General features: G+C 40.2%; 2 protein-coding genes across 3 annotated transcripts; one reads left to right on the top strand and one right to left on the bottom strand.

The window, feature by feature from the left end:
* The first annotated feature begins 489 nt into the window (after window positions 1-489).
* On the top strand, window positions 490-2369 carry duox2 (dual oxidase 2). The gene is made up of 7 exons (XM_034085806.1): window positions 490-636; window positions 746-803; window positions 898-1032; window positions 1267-1474; window positions 1578-1792; window positions 1895-2085; window positions 2358-2369. The coding sequence occupies exons 1-7, from the start codon at window positions 490-492 to the stop codon at window positions 2367-2369; spliced, it is 966 nt and encodes a 321-aa protein (XP_033941697.1).
* A 1067-nt stretch (window positions 2370-3436) lies between these two features.
* apba2a (amyloid beta (A4) precursor protein-binding, family A, member 2a) lies at window positions 3437-12300 on the bottom strand. 2 transcript variants are annotated; one of them, XM_034084478.1, is made up of 12 exons: window positions 12153-12300; window positions 8982-10231; window positions 8647-8751; window positions 8256-8295; window positions 8023-8168; window positions 7399-7485; window positions 7112-7297; window positions 6754-6933; window positions 6391-6603; window positions 5775-5894; window positions 5521-5661; window positions 3437-4195 (listed from the first exon to the last, which is right to left on the bottom strand). In XM_034084478.1, the coding sequence occupies exons 2-12, from the start codon at window positions 10197-10199 to the stop codon at window positions 4124-4126; spliced, it is 2508 nt and encodes an 835-aa protein (XP_033940369.1). In that variant the 5' UTR covers window positions 10200-10231; window positions 12153-12300; the 3' UTR covers window positions 3437-4123. The 2 variants fall into 2 exon arrangements, with proteins under 2 accessions (XP_033940369.1, XP_033940370.1); XM_034084479.1 differs by having other exon boundaries at window positions 8023-8162.
* Window positions 12301-12648: the final 348 nt, after the last annotated feature.

Genomic DNA, 12648 nt, shown 5'->3' with positions numbered 1-12648 from the left:
CCAGCTTGTCAATACATCCTCCCCCTCACAAAGGACACAAAGGGGGGCCGACACTATAAAAGAAGTGTATGTTTCCTCAACATTCACACTCTTCTGCGGTCTTCATCTTTCAACCTTTGGGTAAGAAAGACCTTTTGTATTTTTTTCTGTGTGTCTTTGATTGGTTTTGTTTGTCACATTGATTCAAATGAATCCATTACAATTAAGAGAACAGGTGGATGTATACAATTGCACAGCTTTGTGCATTACACTGATTAATTTATTTGCAATAAAGATATGCAGTACCAGGGAATATAGATGAAATTACATGAGTCAGACATATTACTCAAGAGTCAGACGTTTTACTCAATGAAGTGGCGTGTTGCATTATTGTCCCATCCTTACTGTAAGAAATAAGAGCAGCTATCTCTGTATCTGGAGGAAACTGAGAACCCTTCCACTAACACTGTCTTCTCTGTTAAACTCTCTAGGCTCAGCTGAAGCGCTAAGATGACTCTCTTCGATGACATTTACCCATTCTACCCTCTACAAAGATCCTCCTTCCTCTTCAGTGGCCGTTTGATCACAATAATTCTAGTCTTTCTTTTGCTAGCAGCCAGTCTTCTTATCATTTTGCCTGGGATACGAGGGAAGTCGGTGAGTTTCAAGCATCAGATAAACTTGTACTCACTGCAAACATCTCAAAATGATTGTCTCCTTTTTAATTCAATGTACATGAAATAGTTTTGAACTACTTTCCAATCAGAGGCTGTTCTGGATGATTCGAATAGTTACCAGCTTGTTCATAGGTGCAGTGTTAGTGGGTGAGTTTTGTATTCTTATCACTGTCGTTGAATAAATCACACAGATTTTCCTTTCCGTGCGAACATCCCTCACCTTTGTGTCTTTTCTCTGCAGCGCTCAACTACACCGACGACTGGGCTGAGGCAAGAATGACCACTAATGCCACCTATAAGTCTTTCAGCGACGCAGTGGTTAATGCTGACATCGGCTTGCATATTGGGCTGTACGGTATCAACGTGACACTAAAGGGTGAGTCAGTGTGGCTGCTGTTGTGCAGAAATGTGTATTATACACTCGTACACTGATTGCTTACCCTAGCAACTTTGATCTTTTAATCTTGATGCTTTTATCTGGTTAAATAAAAACCCAGATGTTCACTCAAAAGACTATATATTCCTGTCATAAAACATATAAACTACAACACCCTTCTGTGGGAAATGTGTGATTTAGTTGTCATAAATGTAATCCTGTTTTCTCTCTCAGGGAATCCCATTGTACAGTTCAATGAGACCATAGACTACAATGAGATGTTCAGCTGGCATGACACTATTGAAGAAGAGTATGAGGAAGCTCTGGAGAAAGGTTTACCCAACCCCATCCTGTACATCGCTGAGAAATTCACCATAAGCAACCCATGTGGACTCATCTTTCAGTACAGATACTCTGGCCGATACGCCTCGGCAACCCTCTGGTAACATTATATAACTGCATACATTTTGGAGTTTTAAAGTACTGTCAGTTTAAGCAGATGGTAGTAAAAGTAGTTGAATCAAAACATCTGCACACTTTCACAGGACGGCTTTCTGCTGCTGGATTCTCGCCAATATCCTCTTCTCCATGCCGGTCATCCTGTACGCTGGGTATATGATGATGGCTACCGCTGCCTTCATCTTCTTCGCCATGGCTTCTTTCTCCACTATCATGAACGCACCTCAGTGTGTTTTCTCCATAGGATCCGATTCATTTGAAGCACAGTACAGCCATTCATTCTGGCTGGCTCTGGCAACAGGTGAAGATAATAGGCGTAACATTTATTTAATATGTTTGTATGTTTTGAACTGTAGATTTTCAAACAGCTGTGAAGATTTCTACTAATGGAAATGTTTTTCAGGTTTGCTGTGCACCATCATCGGTGTTCTGGTGACGATGTTGCACTTTCTCATACCAGAGAAGATGAAAGAGGCTTTCAGTGTTGGTTTCGACAGTTATGAAGATGAGGATGTTTCTTATGGGGAGGGCTACCTTAATGCAGTTTTTCTTGATGGAGTGACAATTTCACCGCTGTCATCAAAGGTCAGAGAGGTAAGGTGGCAATAATTAGAGCTTAATACCTCCTTTTGACACCTTCTATGAATTTGCTGTGAGACTTGACTTTGATATACATTTAATGATGCAGAATACATATTCAACTCTGCGCCATCTTGAAATATAATGAATCACTGCTATTATAGCCACCATGGCAACTAAATCCTTAGAGCTGAGTGTTGCACTTTTATGTTCATCTATAACATTTAAGAAAGGTGTTTCCTTCTCTGCTTAACTGTGACTGAGATGATTTTGTTTCTGTGTTTTAGGAACATATATGACGCTGTGCTGGTTTCCTTCAGGGAGCTTTTCCAGCCAATACTTGAAGATATTTCTTGCTGAATGTGTTACAGATTACGTGTCTTATTTCTCATCTGTTTTAATTATCTTTGTGAGCCTGTGAAGTGTTATACATCATTGAACTGTACATAGTTGTATTTGTGAAGTCTAATGGCATGTTGCAATAGTTGTAGGAACAGTATATGAAGTTGTATGGGATCCATGCAGTATGTATATAAACTGATCAATAAGGAATCTGTCATTGTTCAACTTCCTTTCGTTCATTTCAAATGAAAGATGAGACAAATCATTAATTTGACGACTTTCTTCAGAATTCATGAAATGCATGCACATAGCCATGGCAACAATGTGGCTTACTTTGAGCATACTTCCTGTGGGTTGAAGCATCCTTATTTCATAGCTTCTAAGATCCAAATAAATGTGAAAAGATGAGAAGTAGAATAAGTAGCAAACTGCCTCGTTAAGAATAATATTCTCTTAAAGGGGCCCTATAATGCTAATTTTCAGGTTTATTTTGTTTATAGTGCCTCAACTGTGACATGTTTAGATGCTTTAATGTTGAAAAAGCTCTTTATTTTTCTCATACTGCCTGTGCCGCAGCACCTCTTTTCACCCTCTGTCTGAAACCAGCGCCCATGTCTGCTCTGATTGGTTAGCAGGCCGGCTCTGTTGTGATTGGTCAACCGCTTATAGATGTCCCGCCCCTTAATCACGAACAATGTGTTTTAGCAAATAGAAGCGTGAGTGTAACATAGTGATGTCATTATGTTACGTAAGTATCGAGTCCAATGGAGCGTTTCAGGCATTGGGGGGAGTGAGTGGGAGAGAAACTCCTTCTGGAGGGAACTGATAGATTTGAGCCTTTGTAGACCATTTACATGCACACAAACCGATATAACACACTACAGGAAAGGGAAAACCCTGACAAGCATAATAGGGAACCTCAAACCATGCAAATGTAATGTATGTCTTGTGTTATTGTAAGTACTTCTTTGCTGCAACACCTCAATAAAATAAAAAACAACAACAAACATTCATCAGTGAGATTGTATTCTTAGTGTTATAACATTACATTCATTCAGAAATGTATATATTTGATACATTCTTGTACTGTTTGCTCTGGTAAAGGTAATGATCACGGATTCTGTAAGTCTTTGAAAAGTAGTTGTGTCTTTGGCCTTCAGCATCACCATAATACACAAAGCTTTTGTACAGCATATTATTATCCTTTTTTAATACTTATTTTTATAGATTATCATGTCAGATTGAGAAAGAATCCCTGGTCAGTAATTCTTCATAATAGCATGCATATACTGTAGGAGTAATATGGCCTTTCCAACCAAGTCCTGGAGTAGTCCAAAGTATTTACAGTATAAGTACATTTTGAAACTCCATACACATTATAAAAATGACTAAATAAAAAATAAATGTACTAATTTATCTCTTCATAAGAAAATAATCGTGACCTTAAAGCTACTTCTCTTCAACACCAGAAACTTACGTACAGTACTACAGACAGAGTATTCACATTGTAAGGCCATTATGACAATGTAATTCAAGATAAAACCTGAAAATGAGAACCGGATGTTCTTTACAGCTTTGCAAGAGGCCGGGAAAATAAAATGATAGAAAAATAAAATCTCCCCGTCCCACTGAGCCACCTGTCCATCATCTGCCCTTCGCCTCCACCCAGCCAGACATGCAGAGCTACAGTGGGCTGATCCATGCACGGTCTCTAAATGTAGAGGGGCGTCTCCTGTCCCGTTAGCAGTCTGAACATCACGGCAGGCATCGTCTTCATGTTGATCTGGCAGAGACGAGAGGAGGGGGGGCAATTACACTGTCAACTTAAGGGTCCGTTTATAGAGTCATAATCACTTGAATCCTGGCCTAATTGACTTCCTTCTGTGACACCAGAAACTCAGAGGAGACCTTGAATCAATTACTGACAAAGAATATGCTTCAATGGCTTTAATGGAGACATATACTGTGATGAATAGGGGCAAATAAACTCACAATAACATCACACGATGTTCACATCTTCGTAAATGTGTAAGTAATGGATCTGACCAAGAATGGTTGATTAATCAGAATCAGAATAGCTTTATTAGTCCCACAAAGCCTAAAGAAAACTGACCTAATAATACACTTTGTATATTGTAATAAACTGTTCACAAAAATAATCCGATTGTTTTGCTCTGACTTTAATCTTAACATTTAAGGCATCCTTAGCACTCTCTTGCTGAGAATTAGGTGATGATATTGCTCATCTTTTACATCTGTATTATATATATGAAGCTACTGCTAGCCTCCAGTTAGCTTAGCCAAAAAGACTAGAAACAAGGTCAACAGCTAGCATTGCTCTTTCCAAAGGTGACATAATACACCTACCTGCACCTCTGAGCTCACTTCTTAACAAGTTGTGTCAAGTTTTTTAATCTGTTCAAATACCCAACGGTAGAAATTAAACATCGGGGTTTTACAAAGGTTTTTGTGGTTGACCATTCCCTGGCTTAGTAACCGTGAGCCTTGTCGGCACCTTGAGGTTTTGTTTCACACTTAAATGTGTAGTAAACAAACAAGATATGACATGATAATAATACATTAGCTTCAGTGTTGTTTGTAGGTGGATTTAAGTGTTACAGGGCCAGGCTAGCTTGTCCCCCTATTTTCAGTCTTTATGCTAAGCTCAGCTAAGCAGCCAGGTATCGATCTTCCTATCTCACTCTCAGCAAACAACAAATAAGCAGATTTCCCAAAGCTGTTTTTTGAATCAAAGCATCCAACTAATGGTAGATGAGGATATTAACTTTAATTTGTACATTTGAGCTAAAAAACAAGATTTGTGTTCTAAAATGTATAGTGTAGTAGAAAGCCTGAAATTAAATAATGCTTAATTTTGTACCACTCATCTGCTGCTACACTTTTCAGCCAACAATTTAGCCCAAACCAAATGTAAAGATTTATTTGATTGATGAAATGCAAGCAGTAGTAATTTATGTAACCAAAACTCTGTGCCTTGAACTAATCTCTAATCTGAAGGCATAACTTTGAAAGGCCTTTATGCTACAGAGACTTGTGTGGGGCAGTAATCAGTGACAATTGCCATCTTGTCGCATGATGTCTTCTTACCTCACCCACTGAGACAGACAGGGTTTGAACAATCTTCTCGTGTGCCATGGCAACAACACTCTGACCATTTATCTCAATGATCCTGTGTCCAACACGAACACCGCCTCGCTCAGCTATGCCACCTCGCATCAGACTGCAGATCTGAGGGTTGAAAAATGGCATAGTTTACAGCAGACACCTCAGTGGTTTTCTTCAGAAGCTGCCAAAGTCTTAACCTAAAGTGCCATGCTTCATACCAACAAAGGCTTACTCACAATGCCATTCTGCACACTGAAACCAAGCTGGAACTTGAGATCAGGTCTCTTGATGAGGACAGTGGTGACAGGAGGGCAGCTCACAATACTCAGCTTTACCTTCACCTGGTTCTTCAGACCCTGAAGAATAAAAACCGATTTTAGGATTCCAAAACCAAAATGAATTCATCCTACTGATGGGTAATACCTGTAGCCAAATTCCTTATTCCTTTAGTAGTGTTTAAATCCACATTAAAAACATGTAATATGTAGTTTATTTTAAGTTTATTTAAGTCTACTGCTCAAATAATAATACTAGTCTGCAACAAATCATCAGAATCAGAATACCTTTATTAGTCCCACGGAGGAGACATTTGCGTAGTTACAGCAGGAAAAAGAGCTACAGACAGCTTAATGTTACATATGTTAAATATGTGACATGCATTTAAAAAAAAGTACTAAGTTATGATATAATTAAAACAATATATAATAAAAAATAAAAAGTTACATCATTTAAATAAATGCACTATTCGCTCCAGTTTGAGTAGCATTTGCAAACAACCATAGGAAATTGTTTAGTGATATTTCGTCAGAAGACTAAAGGAAGATGGGAATATGTTAAATCCCTATGAGTTACCTTGATGATGCCCTGACAGGTTGCCAGTGGCAGACCCACCAGACTTGTGTCATTGATGGACATAATCTGGTCCCCAACACTGAGTTTTCCAGAGCGAGCTGCAGGGCCGCTGTTCAGCATGCTGGCCAGAATGACGGTGGGCAGGATGGAGCCCCACCCAGACTCCACAATCACCACACCAAGACTCTCCCCTTTCTGCTTCTCCACATTCAGCTGGAACCAAGAAAAAGAATTTCCAATCATTTTTAAGCACATTTTGAATGTCACATGCCAGGGTTTAGAAGTACAGTGAATGATGGTGGAGGGAAATCCATCTGTCCTCATCCACAAATCACCTGAAGCCATAATGAAAAAACTTCAAACCTCTTTACAGTTGTCTGAGTTTGAGAAATGGACGAGGTCATCGTGGTACATTTCCTGGGAGTTGATGATGTCACTGTATTGTTTCTGGCTCAAGTCGGTCGGGTTGATGCCGTTGGCTCGCAGGAACTCTCTGTAGGCCACGCTAAAGGCCTGACCGATGGACTGTGCAATGAGCTGAGCCTGTGGGAAGGGGAGAGTTTGGGGAAACTACTCAGCAGAAAGGCTATCCCAGTTGACAACAGCAAGGAGGTGGGAAAGATGACAATGTTATAGACACCTCGGAACAAACATCTAATATAAAACTAAGGCATATACTCAAAACTCAAAATGTATTTTCAGTTTAGCAGCAAATACTCACATCTTCAGACTCAAAGACATAGCAGATCATCCTGTACTGACTCTTCCCTTCACCAGCAGAGTCAGGAGACTCTGAGAAATCCTCTGATGAGGCCTGAGACAGGCGCCTCCGAGCCATCAGAACCACAATACTGCCAATGTCTGCGATATAGGAAATGGTCCGCAAGGCACTGTCCATCATTGTATCCTGCGTGGAACAACAATAATGGCAATCACTACTCAGTTATATAGATTTAACACACAAGGGAAGCTTATGTGTTAGATTTAACACACAAGGGAGTTACTAACCTGTGTGTCAGCATTCAGCACTTTGACAGCTTTGGTGGAGATAAACAGGTCCACTTCTGTCATCATTTGAGAGTCTTCATCTTGGCTCTTTGAAATAAATGTATATTGTTTTAATCAGACGTTTAATATTTGTTGTACCTGTATGTTACAATGCAAACTCTTAGCTTATTTTAAAGACACTAACATGGCCGTTGAGAAAAAAACCTATGCAACAGCACCACCGTGTGGTAAGGAAATGACCATGCTGCATGGTTTTCCCTTTACAAATAAATCAGCTGGCAATAACAGGTACATATACACATAAAACTCCCACACAAATACAAAGTAAAATGCCTTTTTGGAGCACAACCAACAACTTGCATTGCTAAACAGCTACCTTGTTGTTTTACTCCGAGGCATCAATATTGATTCTTAAACCTGCAAACACTGATAGCAAGTTAGCTCGATGGCTAAAGATTAAAAGGCAACGTCTTGTGTTTTTTTCCCCCATAATTTTCTAATCAATTTGTCCTGAACACAAAGACCAGATGAAAGAAGAATGCATGCAGCAACCTCTTTAGCAAGTTAAATATGTATAAACTAAATCAATGGATATGAATGAGTGTCTGTGAAGAGACAGATTACCTTGATGCGACTGACAGCTTCATGGGCCTGGGACATGCGGACAGACTTGGATGGGTTTTTATCAGACAACACCTGAGTGCAGCCAAGGTAGTTAGCAGCAAAAATGATCCCATCAATAAGATCCTCTGGCTCACAGGGACCTGGGACTATGCAGAAAACAAACGGCTGTCAGTGGAAACATTTGAATGTGCTGGAAAGATTTATGAAATATAAGAATATTATGAGATAATCACCATCTTCAAAGCTTGGGAAAGAAGCAGCTTCCTGTGTGTTCTTAAAAATAAGCATGTCAATATTAGCCTTTAATTGTACAGCATTGGTATGACTATTAATACCTGAGATACATATCAGTTAATCATAGTAAATATTGTATAAAAGCATATCAAATAGAATCATTAATACAAGAAAAATAAGACAATAAATGTTCCAGTGCAGTCACATAAATAAATAGTGATTTGATTTAATAAGTGGCATACAGAAAAAAGTATTCTTATAGTGGGAATATCAAAAATTGATGTTTTGGATATGGAGAAAAGGCAGATTAATTCCCTTAAACTACATAAATTAAAAGAATGTGGATGTCATCAATGAAACATAGTCTTCTGTTTTGTAAAAAGTCTTCACCTTGGGTGTGTTGCTGTCCTCTGCAGGGAGGGGCTCTGGACTCGGAGGCCTCCTCGGCTGCTCCGGCACATCCTCGGGTATCACAGCCGTGCTCGGCTTCTCCCCCTGTTGTATTCAAACATCTGCTATAACTTTGGCATGTCTTGTTTTAAATATTTCTTATTGTTCTGTGTAAATGATAAGCCCATGGGGAAAGATACTTTTCATAGCAAAGCATGTACTTAACATCATACTGCAGCCACTCTAGGACACAGTGAAGGTAGATTGTGCAGGAACAAACACAAGCCCCAAGGGATGGGATCTGAAAAAGACCTGCCCTATTTGCATTTGGTTACCTGCTGCGGTTTCTCTGGCCGTCTCTGCCTGTCCTCAGGAGGCTCCCTCTGTGGTTCTGGTGTTTGATGAGCAGCCAAGGATGCTTTGATAACCCTGGGTTCACTCTCCTGGCTGTCGGCGGAAGAGAGACTGGCTCTGGGAACGGGAGGAGTCTCTCTGCGAGGCGGGGCCTTCTGGGTGTCGGCAGGAGGCTGAGCATGTGCGTGACGAGGTGGCGGGGGAGGATGAGGCCTACTGGAACCAGACCGAGCCTTGGTCCTCACCACAGCTGTTTTGCTGCCCTTTGACAAAGTCTTTGGACGCTGTTCACTGCTGTTGGTCGTGCATCCTTTGATCCCAGAAACAATGGGCTCCATGTCCTCTCCTGCTACCCTCCTCCCTCGTCCTTTACCCTGCCTCTCCCTCTCCTTTGAACCCATGTGAGACGCCTCACACTTCTTACTAGCTACGGGGATATTACGGTTTCTGGCCACTCGAGTGTCATCATCTCTCTTCCTTTCATCACCTCCCTTTCTAACTCTTCCATTCTCCTTGTCCTGATAAAGGCTGGTCTTTCCTTGAACTATGGTCTCTTCCTCCTCTAAATCCTCTATAAACTTGGCCCCGTCCAACACCTCCTCTATCTCATCTCCGTCATTGAAGAAAAACCTGTTCTCCTGGCACGTGTTCACCTCCCTCTCTGCTTCAGCCACAGCAGTAGGAGCACAATGCGACCTACATCCATGGCCCGTCTTGTGAGGTTTAGTGTCTGATTGTGATCCCTCATATATTTCTGTGCCATGTCCAGGCCTGGGAGTAAACTGGTCAACAGCACTGCTGCTGTCATTAATATTATCGCCTACTGCATGCTTTATATAGCCAGCATCCTCAGGAGAGTACTGTTTGTAGAACCTCGCGTCCACAACACCCTCTCTGTTTAAATGCAGTACCTCATCGTAGTCCTGCTCCACATCAGAGCCCACGTTGTCGTACTCGGAGCAGGTGTCCTCCATGTCCTCAGGACTAGGGTCACAACTCAAGTCGAATTGGCTTGCAGGGACAGGAATCAGCTGCTCTTTGATTTCATCCTTCAAGGTGCACAATGATTTCTCAGACGCCTCCTTTACCAAAGCTCGCTGCTCTTCTTGTCTCTGTTCAGTGACTCCTGGACCGGAGCACGGTGGAGGGCTGGGGGCCAATACTTTGGTGATGGTTCCTGGCCTTTTTCCATGAACCATAACGGGCCTTTAAGCACGCTATACCTTCAACCCTGTGAACGATAATAGATAACCACAATTAAACCTCTGAGATGCATTATGCTACTTTTACACTTCACACCGTGAACAGCACATTTTTCACATAGAAACAGAAACATTGAACAAATGTTACGTTTTAAAAGATAATGTACAACTTTACCGCCTGTTAAATATCTTTACTGAAACCTATGTACTGTAGAAATGAACTGCCCCATGTTATTCCTATCTCTGTAATAAATACACATATTATTAAGGCATTCATATTTAAAATGTCAGCAAAACAAAACATCAATCATAATACACACTAACAACACATTTTTGGAGCATATCTCAAGAAATCAGACTATATTGGATAACATATGATCACAGGTTAGTTTCCACAATAGCACACAAATTAGAAACATTATATTAGAGTAAATATATTTCTTTACACTCAATACTAACACAACCCCTACTCCAAGGTCAAACAGGCCACCTAGTATCAAGTTATCTATATATCTATTACTTCATTACCATCTAACACCAACATTCACCATCTGACTCCTTTTGTCTATGACTGCTAAGGTTGTTTGTAACCTGTCATCTTGCTTTGTTGAATCTGCTCTACTTGTGCCTTGATGTCCTGCAGAACAGGAGATATGCAACAAAACCATTGAACAGCAGCATGTGATGTTTTTATGATGTCAAATAATTGTTACTTTTTCAATTAAAGTGATATTCTCCCTTACAAACTTATCTCTGATACACTATTATCATTTTAGTCTATGCACCAGATTCAAAATCCAAGTCAACTTTTTATTTGATGATAAATCGATTGACAGAAAAATATGTATCTGCAAATGTTTTAATTACCACTTAAAAAATGCCCAAAGAAAAGAAATATACATTACAATACTAGTTTGCTTCAACCCTACAGTGTGTAGCTTTACACCAACAAAAGATATTATAAATATGATTCATCAATTTAAAATAACAAACAGCAAATACGTTAATCATTTAAGCCATATGCATTCCCTGGATCCATTACTCTATTTTAATCTTTTATGCAAAAGAAGAGCAACATAAAATGCTTAATTCTGTTCTCAGTCTAATATTTAAGGCGTTAACACTTAATAGTGGCCTTCTGAAAGTAGCTCTCACACTGAACACAGTGGGCTGATATCCGCCCAGTCTCGACATGTCAACACCCTCATCAAAACATGAATCATGAAGGCTTGAGGCTTAAATGGGTGAGAAAAAACAGTACAATAAGCTTTTTGAATATTATTTATGTGTATCACACTAAACACAATACATCCTAACCGCTCACAGTGTTGATCTCATGACAATGCAACTGAGATTATGCTGTTATGAATACAAAAACCTAATCCCCCCCAGATCACCTCCCATATAGGCTATTACACGCGGACCTAATGGAGAGGTCATACCTCTCCATGGTGCTGAAGTGCTTATTAAAACAATAAGGGTCATTATGGTCGCGATTTCACGCAGCTCGCCCTGCCCTTCACATCATTTGTAGGTATCTAATAAAGCCATTATGGTTAACTTTTGCCGCAGCTGCAGGAGTGGATGTTGTGGTGGCTCCGGTTTCCCCACAAGTGGACGCCACATTCCCATCTGCTTAAACATCGATAAGATAATAAGACATTATGGTTTTCCTGCGCATATAGCACGCAGTGATGGATCTGACTCCCTGAAAACACACTCTGCTGAATTCATCATCTGCAAGCAAATATTATCCTTCTGCTGTAATGCACATCGACCTTGATTTGAAGCATCGAGACTGCATCATCCAGTTTATGGGCTGACGTTGTACCAAAGGACCACATCCAGAAGCATTGTCTTTGGCTCTCTTATCGCAAGACGAAGAGGCCTATGTGCATCACAAATACATGTTTCCCCATCCAAACACAGACAATGCTATGTGGCACTTACCAACATCAGTCCTGTCGGCCGCACCTCCTTGTAAAATGCCCGTGTGCTGATCACATCAGATTGCTCTCCGGAATGGTGATTTTTGAATAAAAGCCGCACAGCAGCCCAGGAACCTGTGTAGAAAAACACACCCCCATCATCATGTGCTCACTGCTCGGTCCCCCAACTAATTACACTGTGATAGGCATAATGACCACAGAGACAAACATACACCTAAATAACTGACCGGTATCGTGTATGTATATATTTAACTTTAAAGTTCTGTTTTTTTTATTTCCTATCTGGGGATTTTTCTATTTAAGGTTTATCTCGGCTTATTTTGTAGCTACTCATTTTCATTTTCACATTTTGTGAAATGCCTTGTTTACATGCTGCTGTATCGAACACAAATCCCAAATTGGGATCATTAAAGTATATCTTATCTTATTGTTTTATCAAAAAGTTAAAAACCCTTCCAACTCTTAATTTCCCTAAACATTAACAGTAAATTAAAGGA

Source organism: Pseudochaenichthys georgianus, chromosome 6, assembly GCF_902827115.2.
Source record: "Pseudochaenichthys georgianus chromosome 6, fPseGeo1.2, whole genome shotgun sequence".
In the NCBI taxonomy this organism is placed as follows: domain Eukaryota; kingdom Metazoa; phylum Chordata; class Actinopteri; order Perciformes; family Channichthyidae; genus Pseudochaenichthys; species Pseudochaenichthys georgianus.
The sequence above is the reverse complement of the archived record's forward strand: the minus strand, read 5'-3'. Positions and strand labels throughout refer to the sequence as shown.